This window comes from Numenius arquata, chromosome 4 (genome assembly GCF_964106895.1).
Source record: "Numenius arquata chromosome 4, bNumArq3.hap1.1, whole genome shotgun sequence".
NCBI classification, from domain to species: domain Eukaryota; kingdom Metazoa; phylum Chordata; class Aves; order Charadriiformes; family Scolopacidae; genus Numenius; species Numenius arquata.
This window is the reverse complement of record NC_133579.1, coordinates 63,421,847-63,447,271: the sequence shown is the minus strand read 5'-3', so window position 1 is coordinate 63,447,271 and position 25,425 is coordinate 63,421,847. Positions and strand designations below refer to the sequence as shown.

The following is a 25,425-nucleotide window of genomic DNA, read 5'->3' as shown; positions in this document are numbered from 1 at the left end:
TGGCAGTTCAAATATAAAACTAGACTACTTTTAACTGCCTTCTGTCTACAAATTAGACCCGCAACTTCTGAACGCATTTGAATTATTTTAATCTGCTTAAAATGACAAATCTAAAACCACTGATAATTTATAAATCCAGCAATAAAGAAGCAAACATCACTCGCTGCTTTCCTGTGCTATGAAGTGCCTTCTGTTACCATAAGCTTTGGGCTGTTTATCTAATCCCATGGTTGCAAATGACCACCGGGTTTAAAAATCTCTGTGGATCTTCAGTTCCACAGCAGCAAGCAGATACACAGGCTAGTTTTGCTCCCTCTGTAGAAAGGCAAAAAGTTCATTTTTTTAAAAGTTGCCTATAGTTTTGCATGAATTCTGGTGCAACTTCTAGCCAGCTTCTTGAAAGTCATTAAGAAAATGTTAGTGCATGCAAAGAGAAGCTATGGGCAACCTGCATTTAAACTTAGAATGATATTTTTTTCACTTCCAAAATTAAGAAGACATCAAGTGTGCAATTTTGGATTAATGGAAAAACTAAAACTGAAAATTAATTTTAATGTTTGATTCAGTCCTTCAGCTGAAGCACTGTAACATTTCAGCAGATGTAAAATACAAGTGTTTTCCTGTCTGCCAGGTCATTTTATGTTTGTAATTCAAATTTTTAGCTATGCTTGTTAATATCTAATTCAAATTTGAAACGGAAATGTGTATTTGCATAAAAACTCTTCTAAAATTAATCTAGAATATCCTGAAATATAATGTGCTTATTTTCTGGAATTTCTTTCAGATAAAAATATTTTGTTAACTCAATGTGCATTCCTGAACAGCCCAAGTTCCTGCAAAATGACGCTTTTCTTCAGAGAAGGACAATTTGCACCTCCCTCAAAAAAACCCCACAAAACAGGGAACAAAGAATCACTGAGTAACTCTAAAAAGTGGTTGTACTGCTGGGTTTTTACAAAACTGGAGCTCCTTTTTGGAAGACTGGACTAAGTTTTACATCAGTGCCGCTTCTTTCTCTTCTCCCACAATCTTGGGAATGATCAGTGATTTTCATTGCAGCATTAATGCTCTATGAGCCACTCCAGCACAGCAAAAATACCTGGCTGGGACCAATTTCCATATCACCTGCTCACTGTTTCGCATCGAAAGGGCTACTGGAGGTTTTTACACAGTCTCACTGATGGACTTCATGAAGGATGAGAACAGGACTTTGGGATATTTCAGGCTTCAGGGTAACTTCAGCCCCAGGTACACTGCAGGGGGGAGACTGCTCTCTTTCTCAATGCTGATTCAGAATTACATTTCCAAATTATCAGAATAAGGGGGTGAAGCAAGAAAAAAAACATAATTACCTCAGTTCTCCATAACTAAACCTAGAGACAGTCTGCCCTGAAAGTTAAGAAGAATTGTAACTGAAATATTAATACCTTTCACGTGGGATAAGAGTTGTTATTAAGTAAAATTCAGGAGAACAGAATGGTACATAAAGTACTTTAAAACACATGATCCAAACAAAACCACTGCTTTCAAAGTACGGGCTGAAAGTAGTACCTTTGTGGATAGATTTCAATAACCTGGTAGGCGCTTGGGAAAAAAACCCCCAAATCTCCCCCCACCTTGGTCACTTCCCCAAAAGTACAGGCAGAGGTGAGGGCAGGCATGTCTGCAGGCTGCGCTTCTCCTTCTCTTCCCCAGGCAAAGGTCTCACCCAAATGGCACGACTAGTTTATCAGCCCAAGAGTTTTACGTGAGAAAACACGAGAGGCAATCATTGGCAAAGCAGAAGGGAGTAGGAAGGTTTAAGAGCAGAACTGGCAACACATTATTGAATTTCTACCGATTCGAACATTCTGGAAAGCAAAGTTCAAAATATTTACCTATTGTAGTTAGAAATAATCCACAGTAGAAATAAAATGATCTGGGGATGGTTTATGAATAGCAGTTCCTCTAATTACACAGATTTACCACATTTTGTTTTCTTCTTGTTATTCATCAGAAACATTGAAAGTCCTTGCCTGTAAGTGTTGCCAAATTTAAACAATCTCTCTGCTGACTGGGAGACTTAACTTACATAAACACATTGGCATACGAATTTTTATAGAGCACTTTTTAAAAAACTGTGATTGGAAAAACCAAAGCACCAAGGCTTAGCAAGTGAAAAAAATAGCATTTGAACAGAAAATGAATGGCTGTTTTAATGCAGATTCTGGGAGTGGGCCTGCTAAAGGTTGCATGAGTGGATTTAGGTCTGGCACACTTAATTTTCTTTAAACTGTTTGAGTGTGAATCAAAGTAAATGGAAGAGCACACATACTCTCCCTAAAAAGCAAAATGAAAAAATCCAGATGCTCCATTTGTGGCACTGTCCACATTACTGGGCTTTAATCTTTAGATCCTCAGTGCAGACCTCAGCTATTCCTGTTTAGCAGAGTAACTACTAGCAAGAGAAGATTGTCATCCTCTGCACAGACAACTATTAAGAGAATCCTAAAGTCCTTGGGCAGCAGATCAACCCACGAACCTGCCCTGAAAGTCCTAGTCCCCCAACCCAACCTTCCCCAACCCAACTGATGATGCCTGGCTCACGCTGATTTGCCTCTTGGTTTTTTTGATATCCAGGTCTACTTTGTTCAGCCCCAGTCTTTATCTCTACAAACTCCCCAGCCCTACACCTTGAGACAGGTTCCTGAACAGCAATCTCTACAATTTTACACTAAGCAAACAAAGCTTTAAATGAAGTAGGAGTGGGACTTCACTCTTCCCAGGAGGGCACTCCAAGCACAAGGCTAGGAAGTCACTGTCATACCTTTCTTTGGCCACAGAACAGGACATGGCTTGCTAGCTCAACCATGAGTTTTGAGGATGGCAGCTGTGGTACCAGAGGACTCATCCATCCTCACTGCCCCGTGGAAGAAGTTGTAAGTGTTTCTAGGAGGGGGACATGGTAGACAAATGAAGGGAGGTTTCAAAGTACCTAGAAGGAGTGGAAAGCCTGAGTTTAACAGATTTTCTTTTCTCTCTTTAGTATGACTGACTGTGTCAGACAATCCTCTGCTTAGCAACAGAGCTGCTGTGGAGCTTTCTTCTGACACTGGACTTTCTCTGCTCAATCTACAGGGTGCCTACGTACCCAACCCAAACATTGCTGAATCCTTTGCCTCTCCTACTTACAACTAGAGTTTTCTCTACAGCTCTTAATTTCTTACCATCTCCTGCTTTCCTCTTATCAGTCCAACCAGTTTCCTCCAAGTACAAGTTACATGCTTCTTACTCCCCTCTGCCTGAGCACTGCAACTCAGGGAGCAAGGAAGAGGGAAGACAGACACACCAATTCTTTAAAATGAAGGTCACCAGAAATGTAAAATGGCAAAACAAGACATTTTTCCCCTACTCAGACTCCTGCAAGCAGCTGAAATACTTTTTTTTCTGAAAGGTTGCAAGCAATTGGCTCTTGATGAATACAGTGATAAAAAACTTCAATAATATTTCAAGTAAGCCCAGAACCAATCTTCCCCCAGGCGTCTTTATTTCAGAAGCACCTCCTTTCTCCAAAACATCACCAGGAAATGACATTTCACCAGCAAGCGTACGGCACTGCAATAAAATAACAGCACACCCAGGAACTGTTTTCAAATTCACATCAAGGTGAGCAGAACAAGATGAAGGTATTAAAAACAATTACAAAGGTCTGGCTGAGGAGACAGTCAGCTTTCACTTTTGCTATCTGCTTTGCTGGTTCCCAGAGAGCACAGTGTGGCTTTAAAAACCTTGTGCATCCTCCTGAAGCCATCCCAGCTGCATCCAGCCAAGGAAACATGCTCAGGCAAAGAAAATTCAGTATTTCTAATTGGCTTCTTCTGCCATAAGTGAGACTGCTCCTTATCAGTTAAAAGAAACTGTCCCATCAACTGATATAATCTTGCCGTTCAGAAGTTTGCCTGTGCTCCCAAAGCTAGAGCTGTCAGCTTTATTATACTGTTCACTGCAGTGAGGGGTCCTCAGCCCTCCATGGTAATAAAGGCTTCTGTGCTTCCTGTGCAAGATGAAATTTTAGGCAAGTTAAAAAAAAAAAAACAACAAGAAAACCCCCACACTTTTGACTATAGCATGAATAACATTTTGGCTGAGTTTAATTTTTTGTCTAACTCCCTGTACATGCAACTTCACTGTCAGGAGCATTTATATTGTACTGTGAGAGTTTTGGTGTCCATCAAAGATATTTCATTAGGACCTTCTGTCGTAAAATGATTTGCAGTCCTGACACTGAAAATCGCTCTGTGCTGGAGGGAGCTTCACTTCTGTCCAGGAGCAGGATTACAGTGAGAATTAACTTGTTTCTTGCCCCACTGTGGTACACGGGCATCCCTCACACAGTATAATCTCCCTTTCCGTTTGCTCTGACATTGAGCCTGTCCACAGATGGAACCCATCTGTCACCCATGGTCCATGCCCTGAACAACCTTCTTAACATTCCACCTTCTAGCAGAAGAGGTCGCTCAAATCAAACCCCAGATGCGGGCTGATCTGGCGCCTACTATCTGCAACAATAGAGCACCCTATAGCATGATCTTTTCTACCTGTTCTGGTCACTTTACAAAATACCTAACTACAAAATACAGAATACCAAAACAACACTCATGGACAGACCAACTGCAAGGCCAAGGCATTAGACATCTGCATCAAAAGCTATGACTTTCACCTTCATGACTAAGTAAGTACCAAGGCAATGCCAGACTTTGAACCTTCTGCATAGTCACTATAGGGATATCAGAACCAACATAACCTTTAAACATATAAAGTATATGAAACACATTCATTGTTTCAACCTTTGGCTTGTTAGTGACAATACAATAATGAAGACAGAGGATGGGGGACTTGTTATGATCAAACATCATGATATGAGTATTGATGTGCTGAAAGGAACCATACATAATAAGCAAAACGTTAAGGTCCTCGATCAATCAAATTATGGATTTTCTATCTCATCTTATGCAATTATCAGATGACAGAAAATAACTTTTCCTACTACCTAAAGGGGGTTTTTTGCCTACTGACAGTGGCAACTAAACTGACAGATGAACTAAAGCATTCATCCCTGAATAAATAATCAGAGTTTTTAGTCTGATAAAGACACAAAATGTTAGCACTTGGAAATCTCAAGAAAAAGGCAACCTTTCAACCTTACATATCAGCCTGACTCTCTATTTCTTCCAGTCCTCTCCCAGAAAAAAACTCCCATTAATTTCAAAGGAAGTTTCAACAGATAAGGTCATGTGTTTTGACCCTTACTGCTTTCGACATTTAAAATAATTGAATCTATTGTTGCAGCAAATAAGAGCCTAATAAAATACTTGTATTACTATTTATTTTTTGATAATTACTGATGTTCTATGCAGGTGGGAAAGCTTGGTTGCATACCTGTAGGACACTAATGGGAAATATCTTTTTTTTTCCAAGCATCACATTTATCAGTGCATTAGAAGAAAATAAGCCTGTATTAGGAAGTTTCATGCTGGCTCTCATTATGCCATCTCATAAGCTTGTCCTTTGATTTATTATAAAAATTAAATATATTTTCTTAGTGAGATCAGAGGTATTAGATGAAAGGTCATGGAAATGCTGGCAGAAAAATACTAGTTTTACGGTGCAAAATCTTTTGTATTACACATACTAGGTTCAACCAACACTGCTGAATTGCCAGGGGAGTCTGGTAGGATCCTGGTAGATTCCTGTTCCCCAGGCTCATGGATGATGGAAACTGTGGGGTCCCCAGCTCTGGTACAGCCCAGAAGTGAATCTCTCCCAGTGCCTCCTGCAGGGTGCTCAGCAAATTTGACATCCTTGTCAATTTTGCCGCAGTTAGAAGCAGGGGAGCTGAAAGGAATACCAATTTTGCAAAGCAGCTGCAGGATACTGGTAGCTTACTAGAAATGAAAATTAAAAAAAAAAAAAAAAAGGTTTTTGGATTCAGCTGAGATCAAACCCAGTACTGCAATCGACAAACATTGCCTGCAACCTGGAGACCCAGCTTTTAAATTAGTTCTTCAGACTCTGAAGTCCCTCGTACCAGGGGAGGAGATCTGATGGCATGTCTGGTGTGTACTTTCCAAATGTTTTGGTAAATGGGGCACATCTACGTAACGCTTCTTGTAATGCCCAGAGCAGACTATGCAGGCGTATGCAAGCCAGCTTCAAACTGATCAGTCACAGCAGTATGCACCTCCACCCCAGCTCCTAGAGCTGGATAAACCACACAAATAAACACCAGGCAGGTTTTGGCAATCTGTGGTACATTCTGAACTGCTGTGGTTATCCTCCTAGTTGGAACCAACTAACCCAGAATGCTGGAACTAGCTTCAAAGTAGTTGTCACCACAGTCTCCAGTGTCCTTAAGGGCTATAAGGTTATCATGGAAATCCTGCTACGCTGCACTATGGTTATGACTGATACAGAACATGAAGACAAGCCTTTTGTTTTGCAGAAACACATCATTTTTGGTGACAATAGTTCTCAGCTGCCAAGTCAAAATATACAGTCATCACTGAGAGTAATGCAGCCATCTATTCCAGTTCATTAGTCTCCGCCTGATGGATTAGAGAGCAGTTGAAACAACATGCAGTAAAGAGCACCTTCAGGTATGAACCCTTAAAACTCTTATTCTGCATTTAGCCTCATGCAAGAGGTCACATTTAGATAAATGGGACTTCCCATGCAATTATGGGCCTTTTTCAGAAGCACAGGCAACAGGGTGCCAGAAGGTACAGTCAAGTCCTGCCTGAAAGCTTCCACTGTGCAATAAACAGCTAAGAGAGCAACTGGGCTGTAACTCAAGCCTCTTCTGGCATGTAAAGGGGTAAGATCCTCACTGCTTGCTTTCTAGTTCTTGTGAGAATAAAAAATCAGAAGAAAATTTATGTTTTCTCACAGACAATCCAGGCTCAAGACTTGCAAAAACCACATGTAGTAATTAGTCATCATGGAAAAACAAAGAAAAGAGACCTTCTAAACAGATCACAAAGCTTGGACACAAACATACCAGGTACAAACTTCCACCACGTGCATCAGTGCCTGGACCTGGGATTCTTCCACAGACCAATTTACAATATTAAACCACGGTTTTGCAGTTTTCCATACTTTTATGTTTTAATTAAAAAGAGTCTTAAACCAGGAGTGTTAGAAAGCAATGGCAGAAGAAAGGGTGTGGCAGGAAGAGAGACTTGTTTTTCTCAGAAAACTGACACATCTTTCCTGCCCAGTGGAACAAATAATTTATGGTTACGCAAGTTACCCAACACCATGTCAACTCCTTTGTCATGTATTTTTCTCACTCCTCTATTAGCATTCACAGGAATTTGAATGTGGATAAACCCTCCACTAGTGTTGTCTTTCATACTGCCATTTCCTTTACCCATAATCTGCTAAATGAATGTAACAACATCTCTTCCAGGTTACCCTTTAGCTCTCGTAGCAGAGCCCGAATATACGTCTTTGGCAAGCTGCTGCTTTAATTGTGCACCCGATGTGTTGAGTTTTTTTTGAAGAAAAAAAAGCTGGTACCAAAGTTAAAGATCTCTTAGAATCTGAGAAATATCTCCAAGCCAGCCTTCAACAACCTTTAAAACCTGTAGAAACAAGGGCTACACTATAAATTTTTAGCCTTGTCGAGCAAACAGCTCCAGGTTAACAAACCAACCCGACCGCGACTATTACCTGCTGAAGTGTGCTTGAATTTTTCACTCTTCTTCTTCCTCCATTTCCATGGTTTAAAAAGTCTTCCAAGAGTGGCAAATTTGCTTCTTCTTCTGATCGGAGGTGTGTGAGTCCCAGGTACTAGAGAATCTGAACGCATCGCAGCCAGTCTTTCCACTTCCTCAGCTGTAGTTTCAGCAAGAAAAGGAGAAAAAAAAGGGGGGGAGGGGAAGTAAAATTAATGCTTTAATAAATTATCGGAGAACCACACAGATGGTCAAAATTTTCCACAGTTACAGAGAACAGTAAAAAAGGGAAAAAATTGTAGTCATTGTTATTTTAATATTATTTTCTTTGCTTTCAGTGGAATCCATAATTTACTGTAAAGATCAGTATTAACAACCAGATTCAACAGGAATATGGATTATTACAATAGCAAAGTGATAATCTTTAACAAATTGTTCTGCATCGCTCTAGACAGCTGGCAGTCCATCCGCCAGCCATTCCTGGGGAAGCGTGACAGAGATCGGGGAGGAGAAAGCTCAAAAAAATGATGCAATACTGCTTAAAAGAAATATTGCAAATCTTTTTTTTTTGCAATGGAAAGAGACATTTCCATGAACAAATATTTATCAGGAGCAAGGACCCTGATAAGTAACAACCCTCTGGTGTCGTTACTGTGTCCATTAAAACTGCCAGGGTTACAAAAGGGGCTGCATTAGGAATTTCCTAGTGACAGAAAGGGTGCTAAACATTGAGAAGGTTCCTTCCAGTCCCACTTTCCTGCCCACTCATTCCCCTCCAATTCTTATACTTGTCTTTTAACACAGGGACTTGGAGAATATTAATAGAATTCGTACTTAGGGCTGAATTCCCATGGGGGTGTTCCAGGTTTTCACTGAGCTTCTGTTGTTAAAAAATTCAGCTTTCTGCAGACTTTACACTGTAATACATCATGATAGTCTTAATACTTTAAAAAAAAATCTGAAGAATTTCAATTATCCTTCCTCCCCGATGAGACCAAGAGAAGTCTGGGAGTGGTGACTCGGTGCAGTTACATTGCATGGTCCTCCCCTCATATTTTGCAGGGAAAAGATGCTGATAGTTTTGAGAAATAATGTCCCTGTCATTAGAGGCACAGCGAGAGGTAAGCCAGGGCCACAAAGGAAAATGCCAACAGGGGGACGGTACCAGTAGCCCAAGAGAGAGGGTCTCTCCATGCCATAGCTGCCAAAGCTGCAATAAGCTCTCCCAGCCCTGGGCTGAAGCACGCGCTCTCTCTCTTTAAAAAATAAAAAAGCATCTGCGCGGTTCAGTCAGCATACGGGAGGGGGGTTTTGTGGTATTGTCTTCTGGGTTTTTTTTAGAGGGATATAATCTCCCAGGCTTGCGTTGTAATGCGACACTGCCAGTAAAACTTATTTGAGTGGTTTGTACACACGGAGTCTGGATTCATAAAGACACAGATCTTCACCTCTCCCGCTCTGAAGACAGCCGCCCAGGGTTTCTATTTTGCCTCTAGTATATCAAGTATCAACCACAGCCACGAGCACAGGCTCGGGAACCTCAGCAGGAACATTGCTCTGAAGGGATGAGCGTACCTACGCCACACTGACAGAAACATCAGAGATTTTGGCTGGCAAATTCTTGTATGTCTCAATGGAAAATTTTCCAAGGCTTTAAGTATGCCAAATTTAGCTGGGTTTTCATGGGAATCACATCTCTATCACAAAGGAAGTTTCATTATCAGAACTCCAAACCGAAATAGTATTTGAGCCCCTTAGGTTTTTGCAAGAAGGTCTTTTGTTTGGTTATTAACATTGGCAACACAATCCTTTTTCCTGTAAAATATCACTGCCAGATACAGCTGCCTGTAACTTTCTGGAGAAGAAAAAGCTACCCAGCAAGACACAGAGAGCCCAGCTACTTCAGTGGAAATGGTTAAAAACAACTATTCTTTGGGGTAATGGAGAGAAAGACAGACATTTCTGAGAACAGCTTCTTTCCATTTAAAGCAGAGGTAAAAAAGGTAGTGTGGGCAAAGCATTTAGTTCTGTTCGAGCTCTTTGTGCCTGACTGCCCAGAGCAACACCTTCTTACAGAGAGAGCCCATTTCAAGGCTCTATCCTGTACAGGGGCTGGGACATGCTGCATCAAGGCTGGAAATCGCCTGGTTATGTGGAACAAATTGCGAGGGTAAAAAGAAGGGGAAATCCGAAATTTCCTTACACTTTCTGATTTCACTGGAACCTGCTGGGCTTTGAAGACCAGTACAGGGTAGAGGCCACCTCACTTGATATGCAGATCCAAAGGGGCCATGCCTTTTCTCCTTCCTCCATTTTTAAGATGCTGCTCATTAAAGCACATAACATCACATTGTGTTCCACTGCTGTGAGTTTTAGAGATGCTGCTAAAAATAATGGGCTGGTATTGTCTTTGCTGTCTTACTTGAGGGATACAGGGTGCAGAACCAACTCGTTGAGTAAATTGCGAATGGCAAACTACTGCTGCTGAATTAGGCTTCCTGCTGCATAAACCCACAGCTGAAACATAATGAAATTCTGCTTGCTGCTCACCCTCTCTCCTTTTCCCCGTCACTGAGCCACCATTTCTGCTACGCAGGTGCTTTAGTTACTGAATCTCAGAGTTGGCAACAACTCCTCTTCGAGAGCTGGTCTTCACTGGCACTGCTGAGGCCATTCCTGGGAGAACTGACATCCCTTAAAGACTCTTTCCTTTTGCAATGCACATCCCCTCTGTCCCACACCAGCTGAGCTCTCACTGCTCCCGGGAAGCTTTTCCCGTTCAGGATAAATGAGTATGGATTCACAGTCAGGCAAAACTAACACTGGAGTTAAAGAAATTTACCCAAAGGGCGGGTTCATTAAAAGCCAAACACAGCATCAAAACCATTTCCATATTTTGACGCCTCTTCTCTGAATTTCAGTATAATCTCTCACATAGATCTGTGCCCCAGGAGTCCTGCTGTGCTCTCCATCAGCCATGAACGTGGCCCTTCTTCATCCTCTCCAAACATACACAGCTTTGAGCTAATGCAAGTAACAGCTCTTTTTCCCCTCTCACTCCTATTTCTCAGAAGGACTACCTCATTTTTTTTCATGAAAAATACTCTCAAGAGCACTGCTAATTCAAAGAATAATAATCACTGGCTAGGAATGAACCACATTAGCATAAAGCCATGACAGTTTTAATACAGCAAGAATAAAAGCAGACCACGATGCGAGAAGCAAACGCCAGATTTCTGCGCTCTTCTTTGCTGCTGCATCTTTTGCTCAAGTTGGCCGGGTTTCTCTGTCTTTTTGGCTCCTAATGACTATTGACTGGCTGTGGGCTGCGACACCCACTGCTGACAGCAGGCTCCGTAGGCTGGTTTCACACCCTTGCTGTTCCTAAAAAAGGTGGTACTTGCGTGAATGGAAACCAACCCAGGCCTTGCACTTTTTTTTTTTGCCTTCAAAGAGGAAAGCAGTTCCAGCAGTCCCAGCTTGATCAGTCTGCTGAACTGGGAGCAGTTGAGAGTGTTTAGAAAAAAACACTCTTACCACATTTGGGTACACGGAGCAATCTCATTGCTGAAGGCTGAAACCCACCCATCCCATCCATGATCTTTAATATTACTGTCCTCACCAGTAATCACAGTAGGTTTCCTTTCAGACCATTTCTTAACACTCATAGTTCATAATCAGACACATGATTATCTTAACAGACAGACAGATTTTAAGCCTTCCTAGGAAACACCAATGGCTGCATTGTGCTTTCTGTTATACCTGTGCAAATCTCTAGTAACAGGCTGAAAATGATCTTGGCCCTAAAGATGCAACTGACAAAATGTGCCATTTTATCTAATGACAATAACTTTGCATAAGTAAAAAAAATTAACAACATACTTCTTATTCATAATCCACATCCAACCAGCCTTTTATTCTGCAGATTAGTTTTCAACAAACTCCTGTTGCAAGGTTTCATTTGAACCCTGCACTCTGAATATCCTCCACTTCAGACTGCACAGAACTTACTCCAGCAGCTTTGCTCAATCAAGATGCAGATGCATCACGTGTCTTTTTGAAATGACAGGAAACCTGAGCGACTACTCTAATTGCTGAACACTTATGTCTTCTCTTTACCTGAACAGGAACAGTTTCAATTAAAAAAGCACCTTGTTTTTCCTTCAGGAAAATGGTTCATTTTCTGCTCTTCTATTATCATCTGTTCAGTTATTTCCCTTTAATTTCCCTTTGCACCTGGAATTAATTTTCATCAGCCCTCCCTTTACTATTTGAATTGCCCATTTAAAACTTTTCCTAACTTTCTCAAAGGTCTGTTTTCCAATGAAAGACGAGGCATGGCAAGCAGCAGTCTAAATGCAGTCTTGCCAAACAGGGATGATTACCTCCTCAGTTGACAACAGCTCCCACTGGATGTATGCATTTGCAACGGCACACACTGGGTTGGTGTAGTGGGTTTATGAGCCATGAAGAGGCTGTCACAGTAGCTTTCCTTTGCATGTTAGGCAGCCCACATATTTTCCAAACCCCTGCCAATTATTCCCACTCCCCAGGTGTGTCGCACTTTGCATTGTATCCATAAACTGAATTTCTCACCCTTCACACTTGCCTGTCTCAGCACAGGTATCAGACTGTGGCACGGCTCTGCTCTCTCCTGCGATCTCTCAGCGTATTTATTTCTCTTGTTGGAAGAGAATTGCAAAGATCAGCTTTGGAAGTCAAATCCCTTTAGGACCCTGCTTTCATCTTCCCTACATTTTGACGTAAAACGTTAATTATTCATGGTGATTGCAATCTGAAAGCCGTTTTTAACCTCTGCAAACTATACTGCACTGCATGCATCACTCTAAACACGTCTTTATTGCTATGAAATCTTGCAAAACACCAAGCACTTTCCATAATTTAACACAGTACACAAGATTTTTACTTGCAACAAAAGCACTTTATGAGGTTATGTCATCGATAGCTACATAATCTCTTCCTATAAACCCTGCAATTATAGAAAATAAGGATTGTTAGATTCGCTGATATCTGCTGTTTTTTCTATCCCTTATTGCTGTTACGACTCACTGGGTTTTCCATCTCTTAAGTGTTTATTACATACAGATTTGGTGCTAAATCCAGTAAAAGATACTGCAGCTCCTCACTTCTGGGCACCCGTACACTGGAGCAGAATCCATAGGACTATTCTGGGTGCCACACACACTATGTGGAGGCTCAGCAGCTCCAGAACAGGACTCGGAGCACCAGTACAAGTGGAGCACAACCAAAAGCCAACTAAGAGAGAAACGGGGCAAGCAGAAGCAGAGAGCAGAAGCAGAGATCCTACCTTTCCTGGGGACACATGAAGGCAATTCTACAAGTACCAGGAATTGCTCTGGTAAGAAACTTCAGCTTGAAAGGAAAGGAAATTTTACCCTTCCTAAAGGCAAGCAGGGAGGAGATGCAGTTTGTGCTTTTAAGAAAGCAGAGGAAGTAAGATGAGATGCAAAGACTTTTCCATTAGAGCAGCTAGAGCATTTACTTGGGAGACAGAAGAATCACAGGGTCACTTTCAGCCTCCTTTTGAGAAACTTCAAGCCCACATCTCCCATTTTCCTTGGGAACATTACTGTACTTCGTACTATGATGGATGGGGAGCACTCCTCATCTCTCCTACTAAAACTGTTATTATTATGAAGAAGTCAAGACCTAGTGGGTCTTAAAGAAAGCATGAGTGGAAGCACGGCTCCTGATAGGGCACTCATCTGTCAGCACGAAGACCCTTTTCCAAGACTATGACCGGGCTTTGCCCTGGATTAAATAACCCAAACGTCCTTCTGCTTCACTAATGGATTGAAAGAAAAGGCTAGTCACAGCTGTGATTTGTTGAGGGCCTGATCCTGTCCAGTTGCACACAAAAGAGAACAAAGGGGATTGAAGATACTGCCTCTCACCGTCCCTTTCTTTCACTTCTGGTATAGAATCTTCTATCCAAGTCATGAGGGAGGAGAGAAGAGAGGTGAGGCACTGTCTCTTACATCCTCTCCCCAGAAAGGAGGAGAGGATGAATGGGTAGATGGATCCCTGTTACCAGAGCTGGCTGGGCACCCAGCAAGAGGGAGATGTGTTTCAGCCTATGAAGGACTGCCATAAAAACCTCCTGTTCTGGGGTAAACAGCAGTTACAAGCAGAATTTCTCACCCAGAGCATAAGCTTCCAAGGTATCCGCCTCATACTGTCATCACACCACCATACTAAAAACTCACCTACTGAACAAAGCTGGCCCTTTCTAAGTAACCATCACAGTAACAGGTTCTTGGAAAGCCCCAGTCCATTCTGCATGACCTGGAGCAGAGCAACCTCTAAGCGCAAACATGCTGGGAGCTGGATGAACCCACATTCAACCCATTCAGCTTCTACGACTAGAAACAAACTGGGTAGGATGGAACTGATCTGCCTACTCACAACTAGCTGTGTCCCCTAGCACATAGCATTAGAAAAATACAACTCTTTAAACCTCCTTAAAAGGTATTTTGCAGAGCCTACAAGAGGAGACTAAATCTCACAACACCAAAAAATTCAGATGAGAAGGCTGAGCATGAGTTATACCCACAGGACTATTTGCAAGACTCTAACATGTGCAACAAATGAAACGCTACCAGGCAAAACAGTTGCAGCGGTGTTTGTGACCACTGCCTTACAAGCGGGCACGAACCACTGCCAACACCAGTAACTTCCCCAATACATGTGGACAGGACTAAGCACCATGGCTCGGGGGTCCTGGCTGTATTGGTGCAGACACTTGGGTTGTTAAGCAATCCGAACCGTCATACCCAAACTCATCAAGTCTAGAGTTAAATCTCATCCATCACAGCTCAAGTTCTTTCTGAAAGCCAAAGCCATGGATGACAGAGAAGCTGTCTTCCTCCAGGAGAGTCTTCAACCCATTCAACAAGAAAAAACAGAACTGAAACCCATCTACCTTCAACTCCTAAATTTAACCCAATGAAGAAATAGCTTATAACATTTTTTCCTATGTTTTGTTTCAGTGAAGGACTTGCTACTGATTAAAAGTGTCTTCTTGAAGGAGCTGCTAATGATTCCATTTTCATGGTTGGATTTCTCTCTTATACCGCCTGAGTTGCACATTCTACTCAGCTGCAAAAAATAAAAGTAATCCAAGAAAAGGATCCAGCCCATGAAGACCATGGGCTTGTTGCTCACTTTTTGCTAGGCCTCTGCTACTGGGTGATAATTTTCCTAATTGCCATGTGGACAGAGGCAGCCCGGCTCACACCGAAGAGAGCGCCTTGCTCTACCAGCTCCTCACTGGGAATGAGGGAAGCTCTCCCAGGCTAAAGGGTTCAGCCTTTCTAAAAACAGACCACTAGTGCTGAAGGCTGGCTGTTTATTTTGAGAAAGCCCAGAAGAAAGTATTTTAAATGCTTCTAATTTCTTAGGGGACTTTTGATGGACTGAGCAATTTCTGATCTTTATCTTTTGAAGTTCTTGTAAGTAGGAATACCCAATATTTATACTTCATTTTACTAAAAATGTGCAGTTTAGAAGGCATATCTTTAGACTATTCAGAAATTTGAGAGGGCATGTCCTCTTATTAGAAGTAATCCCATTCAGGAAATGGCACAACCATGAAACTTTCTAAACACAATGGTACCATCTCACCGTTATCATCATAAAGATAAAAAAAATAAGTTTTTAATTACTTTAATGGCCAGAAGAAAAGGAACAAAGTACCTCATTTAAGAGCTAGAAAGTTCAAACCATTCCCTTGTAAACTCTATATTGCTTCTCTTGGGAAAAAGAAACTTCTATTTCTGTTCTTTAAAGAAGTTGATAGGAAGTTGGCCAAGAGGAAAAGAGTAATTATACCAAATGGCACATTTATATTGAGCATAAATGTAAGTTAAAAAAAAATAAATCAGTAACAGTCTAGCAAAAAGCCAATCTTCACTGGACTCTGAAAAGAGACAGCTGGTATCCACGTTCACAGATTTAAAACAAGGACTAAATACTTCTGCTTTGAGTACCTAAGTGCAGCTACACAAGGTCTTCGCTGATTGTCAGTACAATAGGAATTCTTTTATTGATCCAAATGATGCTTAGTTTAGACCCTTGGCTGTGATGAAATATCTGTTTAGGCCCTTATGGTAGAAGCTTGAGTTTCAGAGATGAATACTCGGAGCGGAGAAGAATACCCACAACTCCTTTAAAGTCATGAATAAAGCATAGCGAGTTGCAGTTTAAAATACACGGAGTATTTCTGTGTGGTTTTCATAGCTATGATTTCACTTTTTTTCACCTTTGTTTTTTAGCATTAAGGTCTAGGGTGTCTCATGGTTGCTGAGCTCTGCAGGCTATTGCTCTTGCAGATTTAGAGGAAAGCCTCTGATTTTAAAAACTGCTGCCTTTAAAAAAAGAGGGAGCCCATCAGGTAATCAAATTGCTGTATATACCTAAGAAATGTTACAGCCAAAGGAAGGATCTATGCACGTAGCTTCAGGTTCATGAATAATTCTGAGTCCAGCAACCAGAAATAGCTCAAAATGATAAAGAGTGTGGATCAGAGCTAAGGGAAAAAAATTCTACAGGGAGCCAAGAAAACAGGATCATTCAAAAAGCTACTGAAATAGTTCCAGCAGCTTTATGCAAGGAAATTATGTTAACAGAAAGAAAGAAATGAAATCCTGACCACACCAAAGTGAATGGCAAAGGTCACAAGGAACGGGATTACCTTACCCAAGCCATCTAGTGACTGGAGACCATCTTGGGAATTAGGGATATATTTTGCCCTTGGGGCCATCAAAACTTTGTAAATGAAGTTAAAACATGGCCCTCTGCTCTTTGCTGGTGACTAATGAGATGAGCAGGAAGAGCGAGGGGAGATGAATTGTATTATGTGTGGCCCTTCTCATGTGGGGTTGAGACAGGCTGGTTGCATGTTAAGACATGCCTCCTTACTGATGTCAGAGGACTTTAGTGGCCGAAGCCGTAAAAAGGACCTTTCCAGCAGGCTAAAATTCACCTACAGAAAAAGAAATTGGCAGAGGAAACATTACAGCAAGTGGTTTTAATGAGTGATTTCCTCTGTATTGATGGGAATGACCCCTTTCTGTGGTGTTTCAGAGAAGAACCAGAGGCATGTTGTGAGCTGCAAATGAAACTGGAGCGTCCCAGCAGCACCTCAGGGTGTGCCTTTACAGAGCCACTTGATCATGAAATTGGCAGTGAAGTTCATTTTGCAGCACTGCGAAGGTAACTGAGATAGGCATCTGCATGAGATTTCACTTCAATACAGAAGTAGGATAAAACCCAACCAAACCCTGACATTTCTTACAATTAAAGTTATCTTTTTTCACCCTTTCTCTGCTGGCACTGGACAAAGCAACAAATTGATGAAATCTGACTTCCCCAAATGCTGGAAGTTTTCTCTCAAAGTTATAAAGATTCTGCTACCAAGAAGATATAAAATAAAACCAAACCACAACAACTACAACAGAAGCCTTTCTGAGCATTTTTGACACTACAAATTGCCTCTGTTCGTATAACCTATGGGGAACAGTGTTCTCAATTTTAAGTACCAATCTCTTTCCAGCAAAGTATCTGTATAACATCCTACAAGTGTCACAGATGCCCTTTTGTCAAGACAAATGTCAAACCTGCGTATATGCTCTTCAAACTGAACTGCAGTCTTTGCCACACAAGCCCGATTTTCAAAAATCTCTTTACTTAAACAGCATTTGGTTTGAATTAGCAAGTCAAAGGCTGGCCTGAACCATGACATCTGGCTGAGTACCTGAAGCTTTACAAGGTTTGTGATGGTGTTCAGAATGACAAATCTCCCAAGCATTTTGCTACAAAGGAAGGAAAGAAGAAACAAAAGAGATATATGCTCACAGGTACACACAAACATATAAAAATGGAGGCTGATATACAACAAATGCAAATAATGGTTGGACTCGATGATCCATGGTTGGACTCGATCCCAAGGGTCTCTTCCAACCTGGATGATTCTATGATTCTATATGATTCTATGATTCTAATAATGCAAAACTCTGAAATAAATGAATCACAGCAGGTGAAGAACACCTTCATTTGTTTACTGAACACAGGGAATAGCTCTGCAAGCTTAGAGCAGCTAAATTCTAAAATTACACACCACCTCTATATAGGCTTGCAATTTTTATTTTTATTTTTTATTTATCACACAGGCCCCAATGTCCAAAGAAGGCTAAGGGAAAGAAAAACAAATTAAAACAACCCCAAAGAAAAATATTGCCAAAAAGTGTCTTTCTTGAGCCTCTGTACAATGCCAGAAAATGTATTAGTGAACTGACGCCTGTCTTGCTGCTTAGTGAACTGGCTGTTCTGCCAACTTGAGATGAATAGGAGAAAGAAGGATCAGTTCACTGGAACTACAGGATCTCCCTGTTTTCTTTTAGGTTCATGGGTTTCCATGCATGGCACAAGCATATTGAGTTCACAAGGAAAACGGTGTTTGATTCGGATGACAGAAAAGCATAGCAAGCCAAATCCACATTAGTAACATGAGTACTCTCCTAGAGTCAAGCAATGCAGGCAAAACGTTGTCCTTGTTTTAATGAGACACACAAGAAAGAGAAAATAAAATGCCTCCTACATAACCAAGTCTCACAAGTCCCTCCTTACTTTCCCATTTAGGAAAAGTCTAATTCTCTCCAACGGCTGCTAGAAGATCCAAAGACTGGCAGCCCTAGAGAGTAGACAGTCAGAAATTGCTCTTCTCAATTCAGATGCTGGAGGAGGCAGCAAATCCCATTTTAAGTGCCACAGCAGACCGCAACAAGACAAGCCCTCACCCTTATGGCTATAGACCAGCAGACAATTACTTTGGGGCTGTAAATACTAACGAAAGCTTTAATCATCTTACTCTTCTATTTCTCAAAAGAGTACAATTCAGATTCTAACAGCCTAAGTTCCACACAAGTTTCTGCACCTGGCTTTTCCTTCAGGCTGAACCCAAATTTCAGAGCTATTTATCCAATAAAACCACTGTGCTAGAAGGAGAGGATGCTGCTTTGCTGGTGCTTGGGAAGAGGAGAGGGAAGAGGTCTTTCAATTCTGGCTCAGCTTCTGGTTCAAATAGCTTTCACTGTCCAGCCATCCACATGTCTGTGCACTTGCACTGCTGATGGTTCAGCCTGGCCATCTGAATTTTCAGCAATGTTGACATTTTAAGCAGATTGGAAAGTAAAATGAGAAAGATAAGATGTTATAAAGCTCTATAGCAGCATGACACACACACTCTATCAGTTCAATTTCAGCTGATGTAGAAGAAATAAATAAATGAAATCAGTAGAAATGTTATTTGCTTTAACAAAAGCAAGGTTGACAAAGTCTCCATGTTAAAAAAAAAGCGCACATGCTGCGTCAGATAGTATCTGAATATTGGAAATGTCAAAGCAGATGCACCCAATGGATGGGTAAAGAGAGATAAAGCCAGTGCCATAATCCTTATGACATGGACTGCTGACATTAGGAACCGTGGCCGTGATCCATGTGGATGTGAATATATGGATCACTAATACTTCAGAGAAGCTTGCTAATACGTGGCCTGCAGATGCAGGAGACCACAGTGGCATTTCCAAGCCTGGCTCATTTGTCAGGATGTAGTTAATGAGTATTCTAATTATTTATCTTAAGATCCCCAGTGCATTCAAGTCTGCTTACCAGCATTTCCATCTGTTGATTCTTGAATCTGTGTTAAAAGGATAACTAACGTTCAGGACAATGGTATTTGTATTGCAGCTGTACATCCCTCAGCCCACTGCTGAAGATAAAGAATATCGTTATCACCTATTTCTAACAAAACTTAGACATGCCTTTCTTGAAATGACCTGATATTCTCAGTGTTACCATCATTATACTTTTGTGCTTCCAGACCTTTACAAGGAAAGATTTAAAATACCATTACTCTCTGTTTTTTCAAACAGATAATCAACTTCTCTTAGGAGGCAAGGTGAAATAAAAATCATTCTCTGCTACCAAAATCTCCCAAGATAAATTAAATAATTGGATCCATTTTAATTTTATTCCCTGCACTCCTATTGCACAAAGCCATTAGACTAATGGCTTGAAAAATGTCATATGAAAGATGACAAAGGGCAAGATCCTTCTCTTAAGTAGTGATATGGGAGGGTGTCTGCTGAACTGCAGCACTAAACCCATCATCCTAGTCCTGGGCTGCACAGCTCGGGGCAGGAGGAAGGAAAGAGAAGAACTGAAGTACACCTTAGATCCTTTCCAAAATGTCCCAAGCAACAGATACACTGGGCCCTCCCTGCATAAAAGGTTGTACATCTTAAGTTGCAACCGCTGGGCTTCAGAGATTCAGTAAGTAGCTGGGACAGAACGCCTCTCCTAGACAGGGGCCAAGAAATGGGTACAACAGTAATCTCAGTTCCACAAACCAAGGACTTGGAGCATGTGTGTCTCACCCTGGTCCACGTCCTGACTAGCACACCACAAAGGATACACATGCAGAAACCTGCCCTCCCCTTCTCTTCAGATATTTTGGACACAATTTTACATTTTTGGGGAGGGGGCAGAACAGAGGAGGAAGCTGGGGAAATATTTGGCTTTTATTCCTGAGTCATATTTTCAAACCTTCAAAACGTCCACTATCTATGCAGAAAAAACGTGCAGAGGCTGTCAGGTAGGTCTGGTCATCTCTTATTTGTGGTTTGTCTCACTTGGGATCCAGAGCTTTCCTCTGGGGAGGAACAGAGCTTGTCCATGAGATTTCTCTCAACAGCACGTCTTCATGATGGCTGATGGGTGCTATGATTCTGGGGGAATCTTTTAGACAGGATGGCTTGGGCATAACCAAGCCAGAATGATATGTCTAGTGGTTCCAAAGAAACTACAGCAGGTGGTTTTATAATGACTGATTTTATCTTTGATTTGAATTATACTGTGTGTTCACTGTTTTTCAGAGCAACAGAAATCATTAATCTTCTCTTAAATCTGAGAGTCTTATTCAAAGGCAGAGGTTCTGCTAGATCTGCCTCACCTTCAGTAAGCTGGACTCAAAGCCAGGAAAGTCAGGAAGAGGTGACAGTGACAAGATCAGACATTACCTTATTCCTCTCTGCCCAATCCTTCCTGAAACAAGGAGACTAAAAGCAACAGACCAGTGAAGATTCATGTCACTTCACATGAGCCAAAAAGCTAAGGACAGTTTTCCGGCTCATAGGGATGGCAAGAACATCATTATTTTCCGAGAAGCGTGCAAATCAAAGTCACAAAGGAAAAATGGGGCTTTTGAGTATGTCCCAGCTTCACTCTTTTGCAGCTTTATCATATCCATCTAGATAATGGCAAACATCACCGTTTCTTAAGAAAGCCATTGCAACATCCAGCCAGGGCTGTTTTAATCACTGTACATTCTGGTGCTGCCCTTCTGTTGCCTCAGTGCCCTGATGCTGGGTTTTGGCTAATGGATTTGGGAAGATGGGCGAGACCTGGCATGATCAATTTAACAGACTACAAACATACACGATTAATCTTAGACATCCTGGCAGACTGTTAGCAAGTTGGTACCACATAAACTTATACTGTGGTCCTGAAATTACTTTCTGGCTGATTGGGGGCTGAGTAAGGTAATAACAAAAGGAAGCCAAGGTATTGTCTGATTACAAACAAGAAAATCTTAGGAGATACAAAGAAATAGCTATACATTTACTACCAGCCAATGAAATGGATCAAGAAATAAATTCTTACAATACAAAAATTAATGTAGAATGTCTACCTCTTTTGCTGCAATAGCAGCAATGATAACATTATAAACAGCGTACTCAAAAGGATAGGCTTCACTTATCAGTCAAGGAGCCATAAATGAACTCTGGTGCTTTTAATGACATGATATTAGCTCTTGTTTCTAAACAGAGGCAGAAGGTACTATAATAGCACACACTGATATAAATAGTACTGGTTATAAATTACAAAAAAGAAAAAGTAAAACAAAAAGAGATGAAAAGAAGAGATGTCTCATGGCAGAATACCGAATCAGATTATCTCTTCTGATCTCTTCCCTACATACCCAGTCTTTTTCTGCTGCTTAATTCTGACTAGCAGCGATGATATTAATGAATAAAATTCCAATAATTGATGTAAAGTGAAGTACTTCCATATATCTCATGTTCTTCTAAAGAATCTCAATTTTTAGAAAAGAAAGAGGCCAACTATACCAACCATCCATCCTCTAAGAGAAACATCTCTAAGCAAACAAGGGGACTACTCAGAAAAGACAAACACAGAAATGGAAATTAACTGCCCACCTGAGCAGGGATCAAACCTTAAAATAGGACATAGGGATGATGCACAAGGGCACAGAAAGCCAAGCTTGTTCAGCCAGGTCAATATCAGATGGTTTGAAACGCTCCAGTAATAGCAGAGTGAGAAGAGAACCTGCTTCTCCATGATCTATGACATCTTTTGCACCTTGCACCATTTTACACAGTGCATCTGCCCTTTACGCATATAAAACTTGGAGCCTTTCATGGTTTATCAAATAGTTATGTGTACATCTGATGTATCTAGCTTGATACAGAAGAATCAAAATTAGTCATACTACTCAAGACGACAACAAATACTTAAAGCAGAGTATTATTGTTAAATATAGGAAATATACTGTATTGCTTTTATCATATTTGATGGCATTTTCTTTGCTTTTTTGAACTCCCTAGGAGGAACTGATTTTTTCATCATGTATTCAGTGTTGCCCCAGTCTTTGTACTTAAGAGGCTTACATACCCCAACACTTTAAACTTGGTTCTCAGAATAGAGAGCAGGATGCTAAGAAGCTATCAAAAGATGACAACTGAGTTACAGCATTGAAAAGGAGATAAATCATTGAGAAGAGACAGGACTGAAACAGGCTGGCCGTCTGCTCTCTAAAGACCCAAAGAATTGAGGTGTTCTCTTATCAGTGTCCTTATGTCAACACTGTGTAATAAAAATGAGAGGGGGGCTGAGCTACTGTTGACCAATTCCATCATTTTTTGTTGGTTTTGTTCCTAAACCTCCTCAAATCAATGACACAGAAATACAGAATTCCAAGGGAAAATGGCTAACATTTCTCTGGTAGACACACAGGAGTTTTCACTGGAAAACAATGGACTTAGATCTGTGCTTGCATAAACTGGACCCGATCTTGTGTATACCTTTTTCTCCCATACTATCCAATTTATCCAAGTGAAGACCAGACCCCGCTTACTACCTATATTTTTCCTGCAGTTTTGGTCAATAATGTAAATTATATGGCAGTTTTGGCCACAGCATCTTCCAGGGCTCTTCAAAGTAAGCCCAGAGCTCTGCTAGGTGACAGCCTATGCAACCCTGACAGTGAACTTCCCCTTGTCAGCACGGCCTCACACGGAATTGTATAGAACTGGCTTATTTTGTGGCCAGCAGTTTTTGCTACAGGCAGTTTAACCCGGTATGAGATGCACATGAGCAGTTAATAACTTGCCCCAGGCTTAGTGATGTTTCTTCAGCTTTATTTTGGGACATAAAGGTAGAAGATATCATCCCTCTTCTATTTTCCCATCTCTTTTCTTTCCTTTTACGGCAGACTAGCCAACTGAAATAACTGCTGGTGTTTAAGGGAAGACTTGCATATCTCTGGGTAGCCGTTCACATTTGCAAGTCTTAGCACGTAAGCCAGACGTACACCCTCTCATAGCCCAAACTGACCTTCTTCTTCGTTTTCTTTTCCTTCCCCCTGTCCTCCCTGCCTGCAAGCCATGCCCAGCCACGCCAGCAGAGTGCAGCCCTGTTAGTCTCTGATCTCAGGACAAAACACAGGTAACTGATGAGTTTCTGTTAGTCCTTAACGTGCAAGACACACTGACAGGAGTGGAGCGCTGGGACTCTGCTCTCCCTACTCTCTTGTAAAGGAAAGGTAAACAATTGTGTCCTGCCTGCCTTGGGATTTTGCCATCTGCAAGTTCCCATCACACCTTCTTCCCAGAAAAGCACATTTATTCTCAGCCCGGGCTCTTACCTTCCCAAGCAGAAAGCAATGCTGGTGGGAGCAAACAGTCCCGCCTGGCGCCCCGGCAGCCTGTTGGGATATGGAGCACCTTCGCTGCGACCTCATCAACTCTCTCTGGCATAGCACCGTATTCACCCAAATCAAACTCTACCGAGTTCAACCAACAAAAATAAACCAATCTGATTTTACGATCTGTGCTTTCAAAGAGACATATTTCACTCTGTAATGGAAGCCCATGCATTTCCCCCCCCTCCCCTTTCTTTAAGGTAACTATCCCTCAGAGACTGAAGGGACACATTGAATAATTATATTAGCTGTTGAAACCTCAAACGTTTTTCAGCTTCCCACACTTCACAGCAGGACCAGGTACGCTGTTTTTTTGCCTTCTTTTCCATTCCATGTAGTCTAATTTTTTTCCTCCAAAATATTTCAGGATTTTTAACAGGTACAATTGTAAACGACTGCAATGCCTCATAGCCACATACTGCGCTCACTCTAGAGATGGTAATGGAAGAGCAACTACCATTTGAAATAATGTGAGAATTAGTGGAGGAAAACTTATTTTTATACACAGCTCTTGCAGGGCTCATGTCTTGTCTAGAAGATAACCATTTAATAACTACTTTTGTGGGAAGCAAAATAATCACCTCTGAGACAATCTCTTAAGTGATGACACAGTAAATGTTCTCAAAGTTCCTTGTTAAAAACGTACAGTCTTCAATTCCAGGTGGGAATCACACACACACACATATAGATCCCTCCCACCACCCCTATCCCCCTTTCCATTTGAAAAAAGATATTTATTTGAAACCTCTAGAAAAAGGAGCAATTGTTGGAATTCCTACAGCAACAGCATCTCAGTCCATGCTGATTTTCATGAATATATAAGATAATTAATCATTTCTGCTTAAACAGCAAAACCCTGAAGTATAGGAGCATACAATAAGCAGGCTAGATTTAAGCTCTAAATGAAAGCTTTTTGGGTATGTTTCTTCTTAAATTTATTTATATTTCTACTACACTTGTACCTAGAGACCCAAAAAACCTGAAGCCTCACAGTCTTTGGCAGGACTGGTCTTCCCACAGTCCCCTCCACCCCAAAGACTCATAGACTATTTACAGACCAGCAGGCAGGGGAAAGGAAATCCCATTATCTCCATTTTACAGACAGGGAACTTAGGTACAGCACGCCACATGGACGGACATGTCCACAGCCACCCAGAGATCCTCTGCAGGGTTGGGAACTGAGCTGAGAACCCTCATTTCTTACTCTGGTAAGACTTGCTTTTCCCTGTGCAGTCTCTCTTTTCCAATGCACCATTAGGTTTCTTGTCAGATCCTCTGCATAAAAATCAAAAGTATCCCACTTCAATTGCTCCACTCGCTCTTTCTCTCAGGTAATTTCTGGGTACCTTTGAAACCTCTACAGTTCTTTCTAGCCACACTAAAGTAGAGATGCGTCTAAACCATGTTCCACATCCAGGCTCAGGCTTCTGCAGGAGATTGAGATTTGCAGTCAGTTTTTTGTGTATGGACACCTTAAATAAAACCCAGCTAAATCTCTTCTCCATGTATTTGTTCCTCTAGCTACTGTTCCCTTGCTCATCAGCCATGTCATCTGCTATGAACCAGCACTCCCACAATCCTCCCAGAGGCCACTGAAATCAGTACGTT

The 25,425-nt window shown here is 41.4% G+C and overlaps 1 protein-coding gene across 1 annotated transcript in view; it reads right to left on the bottom strand.

The window, feature by feature from the left end:
• The window catches only part of PHACTR1 (phosphatase and actin regulator 1), a 305,302-nt gene that overhangs the window by 115,638 nt on the left and 164,239 nt on the right, over positions 1-25,425 (bottom strand). The window contains exon 4 of the mRNA XM_074146816.1: positions 7,711-7,875. Coding sequence (XP_074002917.1) covers positions 7,711-7,875 — 165 coding nt within the window. The remainder of the gene's footprint in view (positions 1-7,710; positions 7,876-25,425) is intronic.